At 36.7% G+C, this 26,068-nt stretch overlaps 1 protein-coding gene across 6 annotated transcripts in view; it reads left to right on the top strand.

The window, feature by feature from the left end:
• CEP135 (centrosomal protein 135) overlaps positions 1-26,068 on the top strand; it is a 76,509-nt gene that overhangs the window by 36,857 nt on the left and 13,584 nt on the right. For all 6 annotated transcript variants that reach the window (XM_036854022.1, XM_036854024.1, XM_036854026.1 and 3 more), the window contains 8 exons: positions 4,180-4,257; positions 10,966-11,117; positions 17,410-17,525; positions 17,600-17,754; positions 18,183-18,238; positions 20,386-20,554; positions 21,403-21,513; positions 21,799-21,984. In XM_036854022.1, coding sequence (XP_036709917.1) covers positions 4,180-4,257; positions 10,966-11,117; positions 17,410-17,525; positions 17,600-17,754; positions 18,183-18,238; positions 20,386-20,554; positions 21,403-21,513; positions 21,799-21,984 — 1,023 coding nt within the window. The remainder of the gene's footprint in view (positions 1-4,179; positions 4,258-10,965; positions 11,118-17,409; positions 17,526-17,599; positions 17,755-18,182; positions 18,239-20,385; positions 20,555-21,402; positions 21,514-21,798; positions 21,985-26,068) is intronic.

Genomic DNA, 26,068 nt, shown 5'->3' with positions numbered 1-26,068 from the left:
TTATTGTGGAATAATATTCCATTTTATGGATAGAAAATATTTTATCATTGGGGTGGTTTCTACTTTTTGGCTGTTATGAATAATGGTGCTATGAACATTTGTATACAACTTTTTGTGTGGATACACAAAAAGTTGTATACAAATGTTGTATACACTGTGTTTTCATTTATCTTGGACATATACCAGGATTCATATGATAACTATAACTAACCATTTGAGCAACTGCCAAGCTGTTTTCCAAAGTGGCTTTACCATTTATATTCCCACCAACAGTGTATAAGAGTTCTAATTTCTCTACATCCTCATCAATACTTGTTATTATCTATCTTTTTTATTATCATCATGCTGGTGGGTGTGAAGTAGTATCCATTGTGGTTTTCATTTGCATTTCTCTGTTAGCTAATGTGCTTATTTTCAGTGCTTGTTCGGTCACTTGTATATCTTCTTTAGTGTCTGTTCAGATCCTTTGCCCATTTTTAAATGGGGTTGTCTCATTATTATTGAATTGTAAGAATACATTATATCAATATATTCTCAATACAATCCCCTTATCAGATATATGATTTGCAAATACTTTCCCCCATTCAGTGGGTTGTCTTTTCATTTTCTTAGTATTGTCCTTTGAAGCACAGATAGTTTTTAATTTTGATGAAGTCCAATTTATCTATTTTTTCTTTTATTGCTTGTGCTTTTGGTATAATATCTAGGGGCAATATTTTATATTTCATAATCTCCCCCAAACTTCTAATATACATAAAGCACTTAATACTGCTCAGTACATTATAAGAACTCAATATTAACTATTACTGTTACTATTACAGAGTCCATAGTTTACTTCCAATAAATATTATTGAATTAATGCTTAGAAATTAGTCGCTAAGATTAAGAATAAAAACATTTAAGTATTATAAGGGTAGTCTTTATTTATTTTTTTAAATTTTATTTATGTATTTATTTATTTATTATTATTATTGTTAATTTTTGGCTGTGTTGGGTCTTCGTTTCTGTGCAAGGGCTTCCCCTAGTTGCGGCAAGTGGGGGCCACTCTTCATCGCGCTGCGCGGGCCTCTCACTATCGTGGCCTCTCTTGTTGCAGAGCACAGGCTCCAGACGCGCAGGCTCAGTAGTTGTGGCTCACGGGCCCAGTTGCTCCGCAGCATGTGGGATCTTCCCAGACCAGGGCTCGAACCCGTGTCCCCTGCATTGGCAGGCAGATTCTCAACCACTGCGCCACCAGGGAAGCCCAAGGGTAGTCTTTATGTCATAAATTTTCAGTTAAAGTTTTACCCCTACAAAATACCTTTAATTGGGATCCTTTGGAATATTGCCTTCCAGAATTTTTTATAAAAATAATTGTTAAAATTACCAAATGGAAAACTTCTGTGCAATATGGCAACTTTTAGTACAAGCTACTGGTTTAGCCCTTTCCATATCATTGAAATGACTAAGGAAGGTAAAAACAGGATTAAAAAAATGCACTTGTGCCAAAAACTCAGAAAAAGTGACATTTATATTACCAGAATCTTTCTGGATTACAAGAGTCAGGATTTATGAGTTTACAATAGGTCTTTTACATAAAAACTGAACTAATCCTCTCAGTCTTTAAGTCTTCTCTAGTAGTTTCCTGTTGTTCCACTATCTATCTACCCAGTTGTTGAACCTAGGCACTGAGTCCTCTTTCCCTGAAAGCTCCTATCTCTCATTTAATCACAAAGTCCTATTGATGCTACCTCTTAAATAATAGTTAACATTTATTAAGCCCTTTCCATGTGGGAAGCTCTGTTCAGAGTGCTTTTTACAAGAGCTATCTCAATAAATCTTCACAATTGCCTTTTTAGTCGGGTAATGCTTACAGATGCGGTCTCTGAGTTACAGTGAGTTTAAATAATTTGCCCAACCAACAGACATATGAAAAGATGCTCAACATCGCTAATCATCAGAGAAATGAAATTCAAAACCGCAATGAGATATCACCTTATACCTGTCAGAATGGCTATCGTCAAAAAAACCACAAATAGCAAATGTTGGCAAGGATGTGGAGAAAAGGGAACCCTTGTATACTGTTGGTGGGAATGTAAATTGGCGCAGCCACTGTGGAAAACAGTATGCTGGTTCCTCAGAAACCTAAAAATGCAACTACTGTATGATCCAGCAATTCCACTCCTGGGCATATATCTGAAGAAAATGAAAACACTAATTCGAAAAGGTATATGTTCATAGCAGCATTATTTATAGTTGCCAAGATATGGACGCAACTTAAGTGTCCATCAACAAATGAACGGATAAAGAAGATGTGGTGTGTATATATATATATATATATATACACATACATACATACATACATACACACACACACACTGGAGTACCCACTCAGCCATAAAAAAGAATTAAATTTTGGCATTTGCAACAACATGGGTGGACTTGGAGGGTATTATGCTTAGGTAAGTCAGAGGAAGACAAATACTGTATGTTATCACTTATATATAGAATCTAAATAAAACAAACTAGTGAATATAACAAAAAAGAATCAGACTCACAGATATAGAGAATAAACTAGTGGTTACCACTGGGGAGAGGGAAGGGGAGAGGAGCAAAATGGGGTAGGAGATTAAGAGGTACAAACGACTATGTATAAAATAAATAAGCTACAAGGATATATTGTACAGTACAGCACAGGGGATATAGCCAATATTTTACAAAAACTATAAATGAAGTATAATCTTTAAAAATTGTGAATCACTATGTTGTACACCTAAGACATACAATATTGTGAATCAACTATACCTTAATAAAAAAAAAAACAGTAATAATAATTTGTCCAAGATCACCTGCTAATGGAGTCACAAAGAATCTGGCTCCTCAGCTCACATTGGTTTCTCTTCAGTCAGCCTACTTGTTTCTGTTCCCCTGCTACCATCCTATTCTGGCCATTATTCTCTCTCAACTGCACTAGTGTATTAGCAGCCTCTCAAATCTGTATTTCACACTGAAGTCAGAGTCATCTTTCAAAGATATAAATCCGATCCCATCACTTCCTGTTTAAAATCCATTAACTGTTTTCAGGGACTTTGATGATTGGCCCTTGCCTACTTCAAGGTCTAGCTTCTTTTCCCCAAACTCATCCCCCCCATTCCTCACCCCTCAGTTTCTCAACACCAGGTTTAATGGACTTTTTCTTGCCCCCACCTTTCTAAGGAGAAGATCCTTCACCCCTTCCAGTCCCCTCACCTGGCTAATTCCTGTTCATCCTTTATAGCCAAGTTAAACATCATTTCCTCACAAAGGAAATGAACCCTAGATCCTAGACTCCCTTTCAATATGTCGCCATAAAGTTCCTTTTCCTAGCAGAATATTCATAATTTTATTTTAATATCTTGTTTAAGGTTTGTCTTTAATAGACTATAATGTCTATGACATCAGAGACTTTATCCATTTTACTGTATTCCTAATACCTTACTTGATGCTGGGTATATAGTATGTACTCAATACCGGTTGAATGATTTAATAAACAAAAAAATGCATACAGCACAGTGACCTTTTCAGTGAAATATATAATCCAAACATCAGATGTCTTTACTTATTTTTAATGAATAACATGGATGGAAGTAAGAATTTGCACGAAAAATTCTCACAGAACACCAACGTATCACTTGTCCTAGACTTAGCATCAGCAAAAGTTGGATAAGGTAATATAACCAAAAATAACAACACTCGTGTTTACACTGTTGACCAGCTCATTGTTGAAACTCTGATCTCTTGCATGGCCCTGTAGTAGTCTGCTTTCTGTGTCTTTCTGATCCCATCTGTTCTTCCTTTATACTCTGTTCCTCTTACATCTCCTCTAATGAGGACATTCTCCTGAGCTTACTTAACCTGCTGGGTTTTTCCCTTTATAGTTGTGCTAATGGATTGATCTGTATAAATCTTTATAAATGAACCCATACCAATCTGTGTCTTCTGTTATAGTCATACATGGAGGTAAAGCATAAAAGATGAGAACCTCTTGTGTTTTTGTTTTCAACCAAAAGCATTGTTTTTGTAAAATTTCCAATGATTTTCTTTCTAAAACATTTCTGTTATAAAAAGATAAAATAGTACTGTAGACTTGCATTGCTTACTCTGGTAATTTTGTTTTATTATCTGATGTGAATGAACATCTTCTATAAAATTCTCTTACAGCATCTCCATGAAATGAGTATTTTTGAAAAATCAGAATTAGAGAAAACTGTTGAACATTTGACATGTGTTAATCACCAGGTAATTTATCAAACTGAATTCGGGGTATATTTTGTTGTATGAATGACTATTTTAATTATAGTTTTAATGTGCTATATGTTTTTAAAATTACAAAATAATATGTTAGAGAAACTGTATAACAGTGACTAGGAGTATGTACTCTGAAGATTGACTACTTGGATTCAAATCCATCTTTGTCACCTATTACCTGTAGGCAAGTTTCTTAAACTTTTCATCCCTTAATTTCTTTATTTGTAAGATAGAAATGGTGCTAATACTTACTTCTTAGAGTTTTTGTGAAAATTAAATGAGTTAATACATATCAAGAACTTAGTATAGTTACTGGAATATCGTAAGCACTCAGTAAGTGTTAGCTATGATTATTGTTGTTTTGCTCTTGTTTAAAATATCATGTAATACAGACTTAGAGTAAAAAGTGAAAATCATTTTCATTCCTTATTGCTCTCACTAGAGATAGGGCTTTTAACAAATTGGTATGTGTTCTGATAGTCTTTTTATCTTTCTGTGTTTTGTTTTGACTAGTTTCCTTTTCCCTGTCTTCACTGTTTTTATTTGTCTACTAATTCTATCATCTATTTCTATCAGCTTTGGGCCAGTTGATTTTTTTTCCTCTTCCTCATAGGTTGTATTTTCCTGTTTCTTTGCATGCCTGGTAACTTTAGATTGGATGTCAGACATTGTGAATTTTATTTTCTTGGTTGCTGGAGAGCTTGTATTCCTAGAAACACTCTTGAAGTTCGTTCTGGGATACACTTAAGTCAGATGGAAGTAGCTTGTTACTTTTTGGTTTTGCTTTTAAGCTTAATTAGGTGGGACTAGAATAGCATTTAGTTTCAGACTAATTTTGTTTTACTACTGAAACCAAATCTTTTTGCGTACGCTTACTACCTGTTGCCTCATGAATTATGAGGTTTTCAAATGACTGATGGGAAAAGAAGCTATTCCTGGCCCTGCATGAGCCCTCAGTACTGTTCCCTCTAATTCTTTGATGGTTCTTTCCCTGGCCTTGGGTAGCTCTCTGTGAGCTGAGCTCTACTCAGCTGAAGATTCAAGGGGCACCCTTTATAGATCTCTGGTGCTCTTACTCTGTGCAGTTCTCCTGCAGTATCCGCCCTGCGAATTCTAACTGCTTTGGCCTCCCTTGACTCTCAGTCCTATATTCTGAACTTAGGGGAATCACCAGGTCCAGCTGGTTTCTTTCCCTGTGCCACAGCCTGGAAATTCTTCAGGCAATAAACTGGAACAATTATAAGGCTCATCTCACTTGTTTCATCTCTCAGGGGTCACTATCCATCATTGCCTAATGCCCAGTGTCTTGAAAACCGTTGTTCCATATACTTTGCCCAAATTTTTAGTTATTTCAGGTAGAAGGGTCCCTGTCACTCTAGCCTGCCCAGAATCTGAAAGCAAGAATTAATGAACTGGAAAATATATCTGAAGTACTAGAAGTCATTGGAAAGAGACTAGGAGATAGAAAATATAAAATAAGTTAAAGCCTTAGAGAATAAAGTGAGAAGGTCCTACATTTATTTAGTCAAAATTCTAGGAGAATATAATAAAATACGGGAGAGGCTGTATTTGAAGACATAATAACTGATACTTCTCTAGGTATGATAGAAAACACAGGAATCCTCTGATTCAGGATGTACAGTGAACTCCAGTAGCATGACAAATCCCAAGCAAGATAGTTAAAAAGAAAATCCATACCATTTTTATAGCAATAAATAATACAAGATACCTGTGCATAATTTTGCGTGATCTTAATAGAAAACATTTTGCATCCTTACTGAAAGACATTAAGGAAGACCTAAATAAGTGGAGAGATGTATCCAATTTATTAAAAAGGTGACAGATATTATGTTTATAAAAAAATGTACATTCTCCCCAAATTCATCTGTAGAGTTGATGTAGTTTCAGCTGAAATCCCAAGAAGATGGGTGGGTGGGTGGATGTGTGTGAGAGTGAACACTAACAATAGATTTTAAAATTTACGTGGAAGCAAAGAGCCAAGAATCACAAAGAAATTTTAAAGAAGAACGTAGTGTGGAACTTGTCTTACTAGATATGAAGGCTTTAGAGTCATTAATTAAGATAGGGTGGTAGTGCTCAGGGATTAAGAGAGTGATAAAACCCAGTAGAGAGCAAACCCACAAATTATGGAAATTTGATATTTAGAGGACTCAGATGAATGGGGTAAGAGAGGATTATTCAGTAATTTATTGTTTCTGGGACAATTGACTGTTCATATATATGTATATAAAAAAGGAATTGGGGACTTCCCTAGTGGTCCAGTGGGTAAGACTCTTCACTCCCAATAAAGAGGGCCCAGGTTCGATCCCTGGTCAGGGAACTAGATCACACATGCATGCCGTAACTAAGAGTCTGCATGCTGCAACTAAAAGATCCCACATGTCGCAACGAAGATCTCACGTGCTGCAACTAAGACCCGGCGCAGTCTAGATGGATGGATGGATGGATGGATGGATGGATGGATGGATGGATGGATGGATGGATAGATGGGTGGATGGATAGATGGATAGATAGATAGATACATAGATACATAGATACATAGATAGATACATAGATAGATTTTTTTTTAAATAAAAAATAAAATAAAAGAGGAATTGGATCCTACCTAAAATATACCAGACCCAAAAATCAGTTCAAGGTTACTTGCAGCCTTGAATGTTCAAGAAATAGCTACAAATTTTAGAAGAAAATTCAAGAGAAAAATCTTTTTTACCTTGGCAAAATAATAATAATAGCAATCATTTATATAGCATTTACTGTGTGTCAGGTACCTTTCTCAACATTTTATGTATATTCATGTATATAATTTTAATTCTCACAACAACCATAAGAAGTAAATGCTAATATTATCCTTATTTCACAGATAAGGAAACAGAGGGGAAGCTTGCCCAAGATCACACAGCTAGCAGGTGTCTGGTGCCAGTGTTTGCTCCTAAACAAGACACAAATAAGTTTATTCCTTTAAAGAAAACATAGATAAATAGGACCACATTGACAAGAACATCTTTGTTTATCAAATAGCCATAAATTGAAAAGACAAGCCGCTAATGCAGAGAACAACTTACCATACATTTAACCTAAAAAAACCTCAACAGAAGATGTGAATTGACACTTCATGGCAGAAGAAATTATAAATGGTTAATAAATATAAAAGATGTTCTACCTCAGTAATAGGGGAAATACCAATTACAACCACAGCAAAATCATTTCACATCCATCAGGTCATCAGAAATTAACAAGTTATAGCTAGTATTATTAGTGAGTTTGTGAAGCTTCTGGGAGTGCAATCTGGTGGTACCTCTTTGGAGAATAATTTGGCATTGTTCTAGGTTAGCAAAGGCATACTCTATTAGCCCGCAAATCCATTTCTAGATATGAACCCTGGATCAAAATCAATAAACTATGGCCCCTAGACCAAATCTGGTCTCCTGTCTGTTTTTGTAATAAAGTTTTTATTGGAACACAGCCATGCTTATTTGTTAATACATTGCTTATGGCTGTTTCTTTGTTACAGTAGAGTAGTGGCAAAGGACCATATGGCTCACAAAACCTAAAATGTTTACTCTCTGACAGAAAAAAGAAAACAATCTGGATGTCAGTTGTGAGGAAAATAAACAGTGGTAAGTCATACAATGGCGTGTTACAGAGCAACAAAAATGAATGAATAATAGCTACAAACATCAACATGCATGAATCTTGCAAATATGATGTTGAAGAAAACATGCAGTATGATTCTGCTTATGTAATGTTCAAAAACATGGTAACCTAAACTGTAAATTGTTTGGAGATTCATACAAATGTGATGTGCTAAGGAAAAGCAAGAAATGAGAAACAGAAGACTCAGGATAGTGGATACTGTGGGCAGGAGTTAGGGGATGTCACTGGAGATTGCTCACAGTAGTTTCAAAGGTTCAGGTAATATTTTTTAAGCCAGGTGATGGGTACACAAATGTTCCTGTTTTTAATCTTTATACCACACATGTACTCTTGTTTGAACAAGAATTCTGGAAGATTTTTAGTGCAAAAAAATTTTTCCTTTCCCACCTCCGTATCCCACAAATTACCATCCACAGCTCTCTTTCCTGGTGTTTACCTCCCTGTTTCTAAATAATGTGCTTGTGCTATTTAGTCTTTATTGATTTAAGGTTATTTAGTGAGTCTCCGTGATGGTAGATGATGGATTAGCACTCCCCTCTTCTTCCCCCATTACATAGTTTAATTACATATTTTGCTCACTTAAGTAGTTATTGTTTATATTACCAGGACTTCTCGTGGTTTACGGCTCAGCCAAGTGGGACAGTACTACTCTTACCTTTTTTCTTGTAGACCATTTTCCTGGAGTTAATAATTGCTTTTGTTTTGTTTTGTTTCATTTTGTTTTTTCTGTTTTTCATTGCTAATTTTTATCAAGAACTCCATCTCTGCCACATGCCTTTCAATATTTTTTGAGTTTTCAAACTTACCAGTTCTGGTCTTTTTCCCCCGAATACCTCCCTTCTTGAGCTTTCTATCTTGCTTCATTATGGACTATGTCTCTCCATAGCTGTCCTCATAAGACTTTCCCTGTCCCCCTCTCCTGTGTTGAACCTCATGTTTTCTTCTTTTCTTGGTTTGTTCCTTCATTATGGTATAGCATCTTCTCCAGCAGTTTCCTGAAAAAGAATACATGGGAGGAAATTTTTTTGGTACTCTGCTTGTCTGAAAATGTCTTTATTCAACTTTCATAATTTATGATTTGGCTTAGGCATATGGCAGTCTACATTGGAAAATTATTTTCACTAAAAATTTTGAATACTGTTCTCCATTGGTCTTTCAACTTTCTTTGAGATGTCTGATGCTATTCTTTTCTGAGTCCTCTGTACATGACATGTTTTTATTTCTGAAAGGATTTCTCTTTATCTTATGTTTTCAATTTCTTTGGTAATTTACTCTACTCTTCTGTTTTCTCTCTCTGGAGCTTTATTTGTTGGTTTTAGACTTCCTAAAGAGATCTAATATTCTTATCTTTTCTCCTTTATTTTCTCTTTGACTTTTTGTTCTGCTTTCTGGGAGATTGCCTCAACTTTGTCTTTTAGCCCTTCTATTGATTTTTTTAATATATTTGATTTCCAAGAAAACTTTCTAGAAAGAGATAACTGGGGTATGAGTGTCCCAGTATATAGACTTTCAGCCAATCTCCTTGTTCAGTTCTCCCCGTGACCCCACCCCACAGCTTCATGCCTCCACGTGTTGAGCTTCTTCAGGGTAAGTCAACTGGCTGCGCTCATTGGTATTCCCTCCTGTGGCCATTTTAGGTCAGTGATTCTCTACTGGGGTCAGTTCTGCCTCCTAAGAGATATTTGGCAATATCTGGAGAATTTTTGTCTGTCGCAATTAGGGGAAAAAGTACTTCTTGTATCTGGTAAGCAGAGGGCAGGGATGCTGCTAAACGTCCTACAGTGCACAGGACAGCCCTCACAACGAAGAATTATCTGGCCTCAAAGGTCATTAGTTCCTAGGTTCAGACCCTGCTTTAGATTGTATATATCTTTCTTCCACTCTGAACCACTCTCTGCTCTTTGTCTTCCACAAGTTTTTGAAGTCACGTGTTCACCCTTGTTTTCTCTCTTGTTCTCTCTGTATTATGAGAATATAACCTTCTTATTTCTTTACTGTCATTTTAGCACTGTTTCCAGAAGAAGGGATGTTAAAAATGTGTGTGGTCAGTCTACAGTTTCAACTGGAAGACTTAAATTTATCACTAATGTTTCTTGGTTTTGAATTTTGTATATAGATCATTATTGCATCTAGAATTTATTTTTGTACGTAAAATAAAATAGAATCTAGCTAATTTTTGTCTCCAGTGAGTGGCTATCCCAGCTCTATTTTTAAAGAGTTTATTCTTTTCCCACTTTCTTAAAATGCTGCCTTTCCTAAACTTACATTTGTGATGTATCTGCTTGTCCATATGTGAAATCCATACTATCTTAATTATAGTAGCTTTTTCATTTATTTTGATATCTCATAAAGCAAGTCTAGCTGCAGTCTTCCTCCCGCCCCCCATTCTTACTGTTTTTTCTTAACTTTCTTTTTTCCTAAATAAATTTTAGAATGAAATCTGAGTCACCCATCTAATTTTAAAAAGGTTGTGTCAGGATTCTTACTGAAATTTTATTGAATTTACAATTATTTCAGGAAATTTTAATCCGTTTCCAATATTGTGTTCCCATTCAGAAACATGGTGTGTCTTCACGTTAAGTCAGGTTGTGTTTTATGCTCTTCAGGAAAATGTTACAGGTTCCTCATATAAATCTTGTCCATTTTGTGTTTGGGTTACGGTATTTTCTGCTCTGATTTTTCTTCAGTTCAGTCCTAGCTACTTTTCTTTTTAGAAATTTCTCAAAATTTTGGTCTGCTAGTGATTTCCCCTCATTGCTGTTATGGATACATTCTTTTCTTCCTTTCTTGCCTTTCTTTTTTGGTATCTTTTCTTTGATTTCAATGATATTGAAGAGGAGAGAGAGAAAAATGTGTTTGCCTATTCTGACGTCTAGAACCTAAAGTGTACACATGACTTTTAAAGTATTTTTAAATAAATCTAATTTATTTCCTTAGTTTTCTTCCAGAAATATTATGAAAGAGTGCTTAAGGAAAAGAAACTGAGACACATACCTATTAATTTTTAAACTTTAATTATAGCTTGAAAATGAAAAATGTGAATTAAAGTCTAAAATGTTAAAAATGAAAGAAACAATAGAGGCTTTAGAGAAAAAAGTAAAACTCCAAACTCAAAAACTTAGCCATGTGGCTGGTGACTCATCTCATCAGAAAACAGAGATGAACTCACTTAGGTAAGTTTATTGAAAGTTTCATTTCTCTTCCGGGAACAAGCTTGTTGCTATATAAGGTTCATAATGGTGGCATTTTGGACTAGGCCTTTGAAAAGCAGTAGTTCTCAAAGTTGGCTTTGCAGCAGAATCACTTGGGGAGCTTTTGTAAAGTATGGATTTAGGGACTGATCTCTGGAGGTTCCTGTTCACTGAGTGAATCTGGGTAAGTTTTGAGTATCTGTACTTTTAAAGACTTTCATAGCTTGATATGATTGCAGGCAAATTTTTGTACCTACCTCCTTCTAAAATCTCCCTAACAGATACAGGCGTACTTTGTTTTATTGTGCTTCAGTTTATTGTGCTTTGCAGATGTCGTGTTTTTTACAAATTGAAGGTTTTTGGCAATCCTGCATCAAGCAAGTTTATTGGTGCCGTATTTCCAACAGCATTTGCTCACTTCGTGTTTCTGTGTCACATTTTGGTAATTCTTGCAATATTTCAAACTTTTTCATAATTATTATATTTGTTATGATCTGTGATCAGTGAGCTTTGTCTATTACTACAACTCACTGAAGGCTCAGATGATGGTTAGTATTTTTTTTTTTAATTTATTTATTATTTTTATTTTTGACTGCATTGGGTCTTCGTTTCTGTGCGAGGGCTTTCTCCAGTTGCAGCAAGCGGGGGCCACTTTTCATCGTGGCGCGCGGGCCTCTCACTATCGCGGCCTCTCTTGTTGCGGAGCACAGGCTCCAGACGCTCAGGCTCAGTAGTTGTGGCTCACGAGCCCAGTTGCTCCGCGGCATGTGGGATCTTCCCAGACCAGGGCTCGAACCCGTGTCCCCTGCATTGGCAGGCAGATTCTCAACCACTGCGCCACCAGGGAAGCCCCGATGGTTAGTATTTTTTAGAAATAAGGTTTTTTAATTTAAGGTATGTGCATCGTTTTTTTCAGACATAATGCTATTGCACACCTAATAGACTACCGTATAGTACAGACATAACTTTTATTTTTACTTACTTATTTTTTTAATGGCTTTGAATTTTTAATTTAATTTTTTTTATTGAAGTATAGTTGTTTACAATGCTGTGTTTCTGCTGTACAGCAAAGTGATTCACTTATACATATGTGCATATATATATATATATATATTTATACATATACACACATATATACTTTTTCATATTCTTTCCGTTATGATTTATAACAAGATATTGATTATAGTTCTCTGTGCTATACAGTAAGACCTTGTTGTTTATTTTATATATAGTAGTTTGTATCTGCTAATCCCAAACTCCTAATTTACCCCTTCCCCCTTCCCCCTTCCCCTTTGTTAACCATAAGTTTGTTTTTTATGTTTGTGAGTATTAAACATAATTTTATATGCCCTGGGAAACCAAAAAATCCACATGATTCACTTTATTGCCATATTTTCTTTGGTGGTCTGGAACCAAACCCACAATATCTCCAAGGTATGCTTGTACTTCAGATTGTTTGTACTCCTTAGTGTAGAATTGCTGGAAATTACAGAGTTTTTTGCTACCTATGTCATTGTTCTTCTCGTTCTTCTTTCAAAGAAATGTAAAATCAGAATATTTATATACAGAGTCTAAAAGGTGATGTGTCTGAAAAATGGTAAAAAAAAGTCAGTATGGCCCAAGTAGGGTGTATCTACAGGTTGAAGTCAGGTAATAAAGAACTTGGTATGATAACCAAGAGTGTCTGGATTTTATCTTACAAACATGGAGAACAAACAGATTTTTAACCAAGGGAGTGACTTCCTACCATTCCTCTTAGGAAGTGAACTCTCACAAAAATAGGGAAGGTGAATTTGGAGTCTTAAGAGACTGATGGCAGACAATGGAGACAATGTGTCTGGAGTGAAACAGTGACAATGAACTTGGAGAACAGTGGCCAGATTTAGGAAACATTTGTTACACAAAATCAAAACAAACTATGTAATAAGACCAAGAGCTGGCTGTTTGTCTGTTTAATTAAGGAATACTGTTTAGGAAGAACTAAGGTAGAAGCTTCTTTTTCCGTTTTGGTTTTTTTTTTTCCTTGCAAGGCACTACATACATCCTATGAAGGAGAGCTACCTGAATGGAATGGCCTCTCCCCCTCTGGTTCATGTCTATGTTCAGCTCCAAAGTACAAATACCATGGTATATTTCTGTCACCCAGAATTACTAGTCTACCCTTTTCCGTTCTGTGTCCAGATGAATGGAGCTGCATTTAGTCCATTTTGCTTTTTCCTTCAAACTATAGCTATAACTCCCCTTTCCTTCCCTCACAGGATGCCCTTTCCAGTCTTATAAGACAGAGCTTTCAGTGCCCTCCCTTGGATCCCCTACCGTGCGGCTCCTTTGGCGTTTTCTCTGCTATACTAGTACCCTTTTCTCTTACCCAGTCTGCTACTTCCCTCACCTAGGGATAATCCAGTCACTGTGTTATAGGAATGGGTTGTGGAGAATTTTCTTTTTACCTTGTTATAGGAATGGGTTGTGGAGAATTTTCTCTTTACCTTTGTTTGTAAACAGAGATAGGTAATAACAGGGGGATTGCAGGATTCCATAACTTTTTTTTGCTCTGACAAATATCAGACTTGTCTCTGAGGAAGGTGTGTCAGTCACATTCTCCATATCAGTATACATTGGTAAACATTAGAACTATGAGTTCAAGCTGTCAAGTTCACATCCAAAGCTGAACCCAATACAAACATAATACCAAGCACTGTATGGAAATAAAAGTCTCCTTGTCCAAACCTCATGCAACTTTTGATATGTTTAATAGAGATCTTGCTGTCCCTTTAATCACATCAAGTTCTGTTTCCCTTAACATGAAGACATTTAAGAAGCTGATACTCACATAGATAAAGCATATATTCCTTTTCATCCACCTGGTGGGCCCATTTTCTCTTTCCCTCCCTGAGTTAGGCATTTTTCATTAAATTTCAGTGCCACCAAACAGTCTTTTCTATATCAAGCACAGTCTCTAATTGTCCAAATAGAGGATCTTTGGTCTAGTCTCTTGGTGCAGCAGCAGAGGACAATAGCCTTAATCCTTACCACTGCTAGCTATGAGGCTCTAAACATTTAGATTCCTGCAGCTGAAAATACCGTCAGACTGTTTTCATTTCACCTTAGTCTTTAGTTACTCTGTGTACCTTCTTTAAAACTAGAGGGTTATGTATTTATCCAGGATCAAATAAATGCATTAGCGGATTTTCCTGGAAAGAGCCCATAAGCTCTAGTTAGAGTTATTATTATGGCAATAAGTATCAGCTTTTATAGTAGAGTGTGTATGTATATTCAGAAAACCAAATATAACTGGTCTCCTTCGAGAAGTATTTATTTGTTAAGGGAATTGAGAACCATTTTAGATAAGGCTCATAGATTCCTTAGGATGCCTAAGAATTATCTTCTGGGCATGCCTAACATTTTTTTCTACCAAGACAAGAAGAGGAGCCAGGGCCCTAAGTAAGGACAGCTGAGCTCATGGGACTGGACTTAGAAGGGCCAAGGGACCTAGGACCACCAGATATAAATCATCATCCTTTTGCAGAAATGTGAAAGAAAAGCCAGTCCTGATCCCTTTTCCCCTCTCTCAGTTATCAAGAGATGATACTTTCTCAGTTAGTGGTGGGTCATAACCATAGAGTCTTGGAGACATCCGAAATAAAACAGGGATACCAAAAAAAAAAACAGCGATACTGGGCTTCCCTGGTGGCGCAGTGGTTAAGAATCCGCCTGCCAATGCAGGAGACACAGGTTCGAACCCTGGTCCAGGAGGATCCCACATGCCGCAGAGCAGCTAAGCCCGTGTGCCACAACTACTGAGCCTGCGCTCTAGAGCCCACGAGCCACAACTACTGAAGCCCGTGTGCCTAAAGCCCATGCTCCGCAACAAGAGAAGCCACTGCAATGAGAAGCCTGCACACCGCAACGAAGAGTAGCCCGCTCTCCACAACTAGAGAAAGCCCATGGGCAGCAACAAAGACCCAACGCAGCCAAAAATAAATAAATAAATAAATAAATTTTAAAAAACAGGGATACCATATCAATCTCTCTTTCTTCTAAGAGGCCATTAAAATTCCAAACCTACGCCTCTTAGATGGAGCTTCAGCTCCATTTTACAACTTGAACACTTCTTATGAATAAAGGACCCTTTATGATGCTGTCTTTGTTTAAAATATAGTCCATCATGAAGAGAAGTAATTACTTTTGCCCCCTAAGATGAAAACATGTATACATCCATGTACTGTAATAAAACTGAGGAATTTGAGGCTCAGAGAGATGGTCTTATCCAGCCACATGGCTGGTAAGTAGAGAGCTAGAATTTTGATTCTAAGTTTTATTGCTTCGCTCTCTGGTGGGAAGTCATCACTTCCCTTTGCTTTTTGCTTATAGCACTTTCGAAGCTAAGAAATTAGCTCATCCTAGCAACTTAGTGCTCAACAGTTTCTCAGATTTTCCTTTCCAAACACCATGATGACAAATAATATGATAGTCACTCAACTATTCTTTCCTATGAACTTTATACCTCAGTTCTTTTGTTAAGAAGACCTTTATCTTAGCAGCAATCCTTCTGTCAGAAAGTTACCACCGAGGTCTGTGTGGAATCTCTATTATTCCCTTGCCTGTCTACACTAGAATATGAAAAGGCAAAGCTATTTTTAAGACTCAGTAAGGGCCTCCTTTATATGTATAATCAATCAAGATGTTATCCTGCCTTCATTTATCAACCCTACTTTCATTAGGAATTAACCCTGCTAATGAACTTAGATGTAAAAAAATCTTTACATTTCTACCTAGGGTTTCAAGCACTGCCAACTACTGGGTGTCCTTCATTAGGAACTCTAGGAGCCATTCCATTTTTGAAAGGATTCTTCATAGCTTACTGGCAGACATTTTCCCTTCCACATAGAAGATGTCCTGTGCTCTTCGTAGTAGTCAATGTGATGTAGTAGAAAAACATGGATATCAGGGTAGACTAAACTGGATTTATATGTTTTCTTTGCCTTAATAGCTTTGCCATCTTGAACACGTTATTAGTTATTTGTTTCTATAATATCGAGATAATGGTTCTAATTGTGGAACTGTCCTAGGAATAAATGAGCTAATGTCTGTAAATTATCAGTACAGTGAATATTAGCTTTCTTTTTTCTCCACTCCGTGTAGTTATATCCCTCAGAGTAATAGCTGTAGCGTTTACAAGCAGCTTGAATACAGTGAGTCACCTGGACCTCACAGATGATTTTATGAAGTAAAATTGCTTGAACCAAGAATCTTTCTGACTTGGTTTTATTTGGTTGTGCAATTCTAAAGAAGTCAGCCTCACCTTGACTTCCCTCCCTGCCTCTGGGTCATCATTCACTTGCTATTAGAGCAGTCAGGGTCATGTCTTTTGTGTTTCAGAATATCTCAGTGTTGCATGTAAAACTTCTTCATTTCTGTGGGAGATGTCCCATCTTACTAGTGGTTTCAGAATCCAACCTCCTCCCTATTAGGCAATTCTAAGCTAAGCCACCTTTAGTATCTTCTACTATCTCATCTTCAAACAAACCCTAAAAGGAACCTGTGGAAGTCCCCAGTAAATAGCCCAACGTGAGAGCCATGTTTTTCCAGCAAGACCAGGCTAAGAATTCCTAGGCCAGGACTAAAAGCTTCCAAAGACCCTAGATGACATGAGAGCAAATTCTTGTTACTTCTGAAAAAAAATTAATCTTACTGATCAGTAAAGGATTCGTCTGAAATTGTCTTTATTTTTGCTGTATGTCCTTTTTTTTTGCTCCCTGAAACCAGTCTTTAGTCTTAAATTCTCATTGCACTACAGTAAATACCTATTTCCCTGTTTACTATGACCTCCAGTTGACTACCTATCAAAAAAAGTCAGAATGTGAAGCAGAATTAAAAGCTTGCTGGTCAGGATGGTCAGGATCTTGAAGTGCTAGGCCATTCTGTAAAAACAAGACTTTTCCTTTGCCTTGACTATTGGAAATAGATTTTAAGAGAAAGAGGGTTGATATTAGGAAACTGAGAAAAGCTTTAAAACTACTAGGAAGCCTCTAGAAAAATGTATACAATTAATTTGATTTTTACACCATATTATTTTGAGGAAGATGGAACAGTTTTGAAGAAAGGAATAATATATATAGTATAATGCCCTTGATTATACTGGAAGAGCTTTAAAATAAGGAATAAAAGAAACTTTAAAAATAAGAAAAATATTTGTTAAGATCTTTCATTAAAAAAAAAGTTATTTCTACCAGAGGTAAAGAATACCATTTGTTTTTGTCCACTGACTCTTTAGGCTAGTAAATGAGCAGCTACAGCGGTCACTTGAGGACTCTCAGCACCAACTTTCCATGAAAAGAAGTGAACTTGAATCAGCACAAGCACAAGTTAAAATACTGGAGGAAAAAATAGGTAAGTATTCTTAAATTTTGTTTTTGCTAATCCTAATTTACTTTGTCTAACAAACATTTCTTTTTCATTTATAGGTAAACTACACTTCAAGATGACTTCACAGAATGAAGAGGCTCATGTAATGAAAAAGACCATTGGTGTTATTGATAAAGAAAAAGACATTCTTCAGGAGACTGTAGATGAGAAGACAGAAAAGATTGCAAACTTGCATGAAAACCTAGCTAATAAAGTATGTGACTGTTAAGTAATGTTATCCAGCATCGGAACAGAAAAGCTTATTTTATTCTCTGTTTTAGATATGCAGTTCTTACTGCCTGTGTACAAGTTCCTAAGACCCAAGGCCGTATCTTCTAATGTGTTTAAATTTCATTTTATACCAATAATTTGAATCTTTAAAAGTTCTATTGCTAGAATACAGTTTTATCATATATGATTATAGCAAACTCAAGGAACAATTCACATTCTTAGAGTGGGTAGAAATATGCCAATATATGAAATATAATTGGTACATGGAAATATGTTTACTTGGAGGTTTCTTTTGTAACATAATTTATATAATTGGATTTAAGCTATATAAAAGTGACATTGTATCAATTCAAATGAAGACATTTCTATATGAATGGTTTAGAATCTTACATATTTTTATAATTTCTATAGGAAAAAGCTATTTCTCAGATGAAGATAACAGTCTCAGAGTATGAATCTTCTATGAAGTAAGTAATCAATGGAACGGCATCCAGCTTTTTTAGAAATTTTCAGTGAATACAGCTTTATCTATTTGAATAGCAATCTGGCAACAGGAAAATTTCTTTTTCAGTTTTCCTATTTTTACCAGTATCAGTTATTTTCTCAGTTTCCTGCATGGAAATGTTATCCTCTTTAACTTTCTCCCTTCCTCTGTCATCCACATCTAAACAATTATGTCTTATTAATTATTCTTTTACATACCTACTTGCTCCTTATTTCTACTGTAATTACCCTGTGCAGGCCCTAATCATTAAAACTCAGATTACCCTAGTAGCCAGTGTTGAATTTATTCCACATCTAAACCTTTTTGAACATTGTTACAAGACTTTACATTTTATGTCTGGTCTCTCTACTTCAAGACAAAAGTCACTAATTGTATTTATTTTATACACCCTTACATATTATATTATAGTGGGGACTTAAACATTAAATAAGTGCCAGTTGAATCGTTTATGTTCTGCTCCTAACACTTGAAAGTCTTCTGTTTTTACTTGACTTTTAGAATAATAAATTTATTTTATGACTTTATTTGCACATAATGATTGGTAGAGATCTAAAATATCTGCTTCACCTAATCAGTATCTTAATGAAGTAGTTGTAATTTCTTTTTTTAAATTTTATTGCAGTATGGTTGATTTATAATGTGTTAATTTCTGCTATACAGCAAAGTGATTCAGTTATATATATATATTCTTTATCATATTCTTTTCCATTATGTTTTTTTTTGGTTTTTTTGGCTGCATTGGGTCTTCATTGCTGCGCGTGGGGTTTCTCTAGTTGCGGTGAGCGGGAGCTACTCTTCGTTGCGGTGCACAGGCTTCTCATTGTGGTGGCTTCTGTTGTTGCAGAGCACAGGCTCTAGGTGCGTGGGCTTCAGTAGTTGCAGTGCGTGGGCTCTAGGGCATGCGGGCTTCAGTAGTTGTGGCTCGCGGGCTCTAGAGCGCAGGCTCAGTAGTTGTGGGGCACGAGCATAGTTGTTCCGAGGCATGTGGGATCTTCCCGGACCAGGGGTCAAACCTGTGTCCCCTGCATTGGCAGGCAGATTCTTAACCACTGCACCACCAGGGAAGTTTCCCATTATGGTTTATTATAGGATACTGAATATAGTTCCCTGTGTTATATAGCAGGACTTGTTTATCCATTCTGTAATACTAGTTTGCATCTGCTAATCCCAAACTCCCAATCCTTCCCTCCTCCAGCCCCCTCCCCATTGGCAACCACAGTCTATGTCTGTGAGTCTGTTTCTGTTTCTTCGATATGTTCATTTGTGTCATATTTTTTTAGATTCCACATATAAGTGGTACCATATGGTATTTGTCTTTCTCTTTCTGACTTATTCGTTTAGTATGATAATCTCTGGGTCCCTCCATGTTGCTGCAAATGGCTTTATTTCATTCTTTTTAATGGCTGAGTAGTCTTCCATTGTATATATGTACCACATCTTCTTTACAGATTTCACTGTCAGTGGACATTTAGGTTGCTTCCATGTCTTGGCTATTGTAAGTAGTGCTGCTATGAACATAGGGGTGTGTGTATCTTTTTAAATTATAGTTTTGTCTGGGTATAGGCCCAGGTGTGGGTTTGCTGGATCATATGGTAACTCTCTTTTTAGCTTTTTAAGGAACCTCCATACTGTTCTCCATAGTGGCTGTATCAATTTACATTCCCACCAACAGTGTAGGAGGTTCCCTTTTCTCCACACCCTTTCCAACATTTATTATTTGTAGACTTTTTAATGTTGACCATTTTGACTGGTGTGAGGTGGTACCTTATTGTAGCTTTGATTTTCATTTCTCTAATAATTAGCAATGTTGAGCATCTTTTCATGTGCCTATTGGCCATCTGCATTTCTTCTTTGGAGAAATGCCCATTTAGATCTTCTGTCCAGTTTTTGCTTGGGTTGTTTGTTTTTTTGTTATTGAGTTGTATGAGCTGTTGGTATACACCCTTGTTGGTTGCATCATTTACAAATATTTTCTCCCAGTCCATAGGTTGAGTAGTTGTAATTTCTTGCATTCCTAGTATACTTAAATCAGAGTACAACAGTTTTCTTGTAAATGAACTAAATTTTCCAAAAAGCTTTCTTTATTATTGCTAACCACCCATGTAACAGCCACCTAAAGGAAACACTGATTAATCGGGACCGTGAGATAAGCAGCCTCCGGCGCCAACTTGATGCAGCTCACAAGGAACTTGATGAAGTAGGAAGATCTAAAGAAATGTCTTTTAAGGAAAACCGAAGATTACAGGATGATCTGGCTACAGTGGCAAGAGAAAACCAGGTATGAGCACAATGCATAAACTTTGATAGTTTTATAGTATACAGTTATACAATATATTCATTGTTTGCTAAATTTTAAAGCTCTAAATATGCTTTCTAAATTTTAATTATATAAATATCAACAACAAAAGAAATAATTCTTTAAGGAGAATAGTGTTTATAAGGGTATTTTAAAATGTGGTTTAGAATGCTGTGGTATATTACAGGGTGTCTAATGGGTACAACTGTAGTCCCCTCACCATTGTGGTCTTTGTTGCAAGGAATCCTGAAGCTGGGAGCATGGTGTTCTCTATGGCAGAAATTGGTGTTACCCTACTGGGTGAGGACCTCAGCATCACCCCCAGGGCAAAGTTGCTGTGTTTTAAAGACCCATGATAGATTTTAATTATTCATACTTACTTCCAGTGGCTTAGAGATATGCCTGTAAGTTAATTAATGAATAGTTTAGAATGGCAAATACTAAAAGGTATTGGTTTTGTTTGTGCTGGTTTATTAAAGGATTACACCAAGAAAACCAATGATTTTCTTATTTTAAATATTTTAAAAAATTATTCATTATAGAGCATATTGCTGATATATTTTTTTTTAAATGTCAACCCCTGAGCCTAGCTAGCCCTTAGTTTAAATACCAGATATGTGGTCACATATATTGTGGGAGATATATGGTAATATTTGGTTAAAAAGTCAAGATCAGTCAAGAAAAACATGTGAAAATAACAGTCAGGAACAGTTTTCCTTTTTTCCTACTCTCACTTATTCCCCAAATTCAGAAAGAGCTATTTGAACATGAATAGAACTCATTAGGTGCTACATTGATTTTAGATTTGTCTTCAATTTTCTGATTTATAGCAAATTTCATTGGAATTAGAAGCAGCAGTGCAAGAAAAAGAAGAAATGAAGAGTAGAGTTCATAATTACATAACTGAAGTGTCACGATGGGAGAGCTTAATGGCTGCTAAGGTGAAAAAACATTGTTTAGGTTGGACTTCAGACTGATTTTTTTTTTAACTTTTTCATGTTTCTTTATTCTGTCTCCTCTATTAGATATTAACATATGAAAGTGGAGATCTTGCCTACTGTCTTTGTATATTTTCTTACAGATCTTACTTAGTATAGTGTCTGCACAGATAGCTTATGCTTCCTAAATTAAAACAAAAATCCCAATGTGTGTATATGTTTATGACATGGGTATTCCAGTGAGTAATGATGACTAATTTAGAAACAATTTGATTGTGGTTAAACCAGGAAAGAGAAAATCAAGATTTGTTAGATAGATTTCAGATGCTTCATGACCGTGCTGAAGACTGGGAGGTCAAAGCCCATCAAGCTGAGGGAGAAAGCAGCTCAGTTCGACTGGAACTTCTTTCTATTGACACAGAGAGGAGACACCTTCGAGAAAGAGTGGAGCTACTAGAAAAAGAAATTCAGGAGGTAATATATTCATTGGTCTCGCACAGACAGAATTTAGTAAAACAGAAAACATTCAAAGGCACTTTATTGAAGTGAGGTTTAAGCATTGGTAAAAATCAAGTTCAATGGTAATCTGTTATTAATTCTGGTAATTTGCTTAGGAGAGCCCCATTACTTTTATATTGTAAGTAAAATATACATAATATATTGTATGCATAATATACAAATATACATATACATAATATAAAATTTACCATTTTAACCATTTTTAAGTATACAGTGGCAATTAGTACATGCATATTGTTGTGCAACTATCACCACCATCCTTCTCCAGAAGTTTTTCATCTTCCCCAGTTAAAACTCTGTACCCATTAAATACTAACTCCCCATTCTCCCCTCCCCCAGCCACTGACAACCACCATTCTACTTTCTCTCTCTATGAATTTGACTACTCCATGTCCCTCTTATAAGTGGAGTCATACAATATTTGTCTTTTTGTGACTGAATTATTTTACTTAGGCCTAAGGTTCACTTAAATCTCAAGGTTCACCCATGTTGTAGCATGTGTCAGAATTTCATTCCTTTTTAAGGCTGAATAATATCCCATTGTATGCATATACCACAGTCTAAACATTCATCTGTCAATGAACATTTGGTTTGTTTCCTTCTCTGGCTATTGAAAATAATGCTGCTATGAACATGGATGTACAATATCTATTCGAGTCTTTATTTTCAGTTCTTTAGGATATACCCAGACATGGAATTACTGGATCATATTGTAATTTTATGTTTAATTTTTTGAATAACTACCATACAGTTTTTCACAGGGGCTGCACCATTTTACATTCCCACCTGCAATGTTAGGGTTCCAGTTTCTCCACATCTTCACCAGCACTTGTTATTTTCTGGGGTTTTTTGTTTTGTTTTTCTGTTTTAATAATGTCCATCCCAGTGGGAGTGAAGTGGTATTTCATTTTGGTTTTGACTTGTATTTTCTTAATGATTAGTGATGTTGAGCATATTTTGTGTGTTTATTGGCCATTTGTGTATTTTCTTTGGAGAAATATCTATTCAAATCCTTTGCCTAGTTTTTAATCAGGTTGTTTTCTGTTGTTGTTGAGTTGTAGGAATTGTTTGTATATTCTGGATTTCAATCCCTTATTAGATATGTGATTTGTGAATATTTTCTCCCATCTCATGGCTTACCTTGTCACTCAGTTTTATCCTTTGATGCACAGGAGTTTTAAATTTTGATGAAGTCCAATTTATCTATTTTTTTCTTCTTGCCTGTATTTTTGGTGTCATATCTAAGAAATCGTTGCTAAATCCAACATAATGCAGCTTTTCCCCTGTTTTTTCTATGCGTTTTATAGTTTTAGCTCTTATGTTGAGGTCTTTGATCCATTTTGAGTTAATTTTTATACATGATATAAGGTAAGGTTCCAACTTCATTCTTTTGCATGTGGATTTAAATAAGCTTTTGTCATAAAGACAGTCTAATAAAAGTCTCTTAATAAAATTTTGAGTTTAGTTAAAATATAGGGACCCTAAATAAGTTAGATTGATAAGGAACAGTTGGCTATTAGTTCTACTTTTGTTTTGTTTTGTTGGTATAGTATTGTAGTCGGTCTTTATTTTTTAGAAGAAAGTATTGATTATCTGTAGTGCGTAGAATTATGCACCCCCTCCCCCCCAAAATATATTTAGGTCCTAGCTCCCAGTACCTGTGAATGTGACCTTATTTGGAAATAGCATCTTTGCAGATTTAATCAAGTTAAAATGAGGTGGGCTTCCCTGGTGGTGCAGTGGTTGAGAATCCGCCTGCCAGTGCAGGGGACACGGGTTCAAGCCCTGGTCTGGGACGATCCCACATGCCGTGGAGCAACTAAGCCCGTGCGCACAACTACTGAGCCTGCACTCTAGAGCCCGCGATCCACAGCTACTGAAACCTGTGCGCCTAGAGCCCATGCTCCGCAACAAGAGAAGCCACCGCAATGAGAAGCCTGCGCGCCGTAACAAAGAGTAGCCCCCGCTCACCGCAACTGGAGAAAAGCCCGCGCACAGCAACGAAGACCCAACGCAGCCAAAAATAAATAAATAAATACTTTTTAAAAGGTTAAAATGAGGTGATACTGGGTAGGATGGACCCTAATCTGATAACTGGTGTCCTTGTAAAATAAGGGAGATTCAGACACAGAAGACACAGGGGAGAATGCCACATGAGGATAGAGGCAGAGATTGAAATGATGTGTCTACCAAGGCAAGGAACCCCAAGGATTGCCAGCAATCACTTGAGCTGGGAGAGAGGTGTGGAACAGGTTCTCCCTCAGAACCTCCAGAAGGAACCGATCCTGCTGACATCTGGATTTCAGACTTGTGGCCTCCAGAACTGAGAGGGAATACATTTCTGTTGTTTTAAGCTATCTAGTTTATGGTAATTTGTTATGGCAACGTTAAGAAACTAGTACAGATTTTGGTACCAGGAAGTGGGATGCTTTTGTAACAAACCTAAAAAGGGTCTTTGGAATTGGATACAGGCTGGAAGAGTAATGGGTACAGGCTGGAAGAGTTTTGTAATGGGTACAGGCTAGAAGAGTTTTGTAATGCGTACAGGCTGGAACAGTTTTGAGGTGCCTGATTGAAAAGTCTAGATTACCTTGAAAAGTTTGTAGGTAGAAAGATGGACATTAAAGGCAATTCTGGTGAGAACTCAGAAAAAAGGAGGAAAGCTGTAGAGAAAACTTCTATTATTTACAAAATACATAAATCGTCATGAATGGAATTTGTCCAGAAATAATAATGTTTCTTCTAGTGAGGTCTCAGATGGAATTGAGGAACATGTTATTGGACACTGGAGAAAAGGTAATTCTTACTATAAAATGGCAGAGGACTTGGCTGAATTATGGTGTACTCTTAGGAAAGTAGAACTTATAAGTTATGAACTTGGATGTTTAGCTGAGGAAATTTCCAAGCAGAGTATGAAAGGTGCAGCCTGGTTTCTCCTGGCTGCTTATAGTAAGATGTGAAGGAAAGAGGTAAATTGAAGAAGAAATTGCTAAGCAAAAAAAGAGCCGGGACTTGATGATTTGGAAAAGTCTTAGCCTATCCAGATAGCATGTTCCGGAGGCCGAGAGCGTGTTCAGGGCCGAGAGTGTGGCTAGGCAAAGAGAGTAGGTGAGTGACTCATAGATCCAACCAATCACCTCAGCAGAAACACTGCCACCTTGGGCTGAAAGAGACAGAAACAGGATAAAAGGAAAGAAGGCTAAACTTCTTGGATCCTACTAGCAGAAAACAGGCCACTAGAGTTATGGACATATGTTCTCCTTCAAGAAAAGGGAAGAATGAAGGTGGCTCAGAGGTCAGCAGGGCTGCCAAGGGCAGCTCAAAAGCTGGTGGACCTGCTACGCTACCATGGGCCCAGGGGACTGGGCTATTTCTTCCTTGATTCCAGAAGGCAGCGCCACTGCCACTGTGAGCCAAGAGATGGGGCTATACCTGAGGGCTGAGAAGGTGGGGCTGCCCTAGCAGGTCCAGAGGACAGAGTATCAAGACACAGATAATTATTTTTAGGCCTTGAAATCTAATGGAATTTGCCCTACTTGGCTGCAAGCTTACTTTGGACTAGTAACTCCTTTATTCCTTCTATTTTCTCCCTTTCAGAATAGGACCATTTTATGCCTGTTCCACCATTTTATTTCAGAGGGAGGTAACTTGTTTTCTAGTATCACAGGTCCTTGGAAGGAGAGGAATTTTGCCCCAGGAAGGACCATACCCAGAGTCTTACCCATTCTGATTTAGATAAGATTTTGGACTTAGAGTTGATGCTAGAATGTTGGAATAGAATGAATATATTTTGCACATGGGAAGGACATGAATTTGGGGGAGCCAGAGAGGTGATAGAATTATGGCCCCCCCGAAATATATTGAAATGCTAACCACCAGAACCTGTGAATGTGACCTTTTTGAAAATAGGACCTTTGCAGGTGTAATCAATTTAAGATGAGGTCACACTGGACTAGGGCAGGCCATAACCCAATGTTTGGTATCCTTATGAGATAAGAGAAATCTGGACACAGAAGACACAAGGAGAATGTCAAGTGAA

Source organism: Balaenoptera musculus, chromosome 5 (genome assembly GCF_009873245.2).
Source record: "Balaenoptera musculus isolate JJ_BM4_2016_0621 chromosome 5, mBalMus1.pri.v3, whole genome shotgun sequence".
Lineage (NCBI taxonomy): Eukaryota > Metazoa > Chordata > Mammalia > Artiodactyla > Balaenopteridae > Balaenoptera > Balaenoptera musculus.
This window is presented reverse-complemented; position numbering and strand designations above follow the sequence as displayed.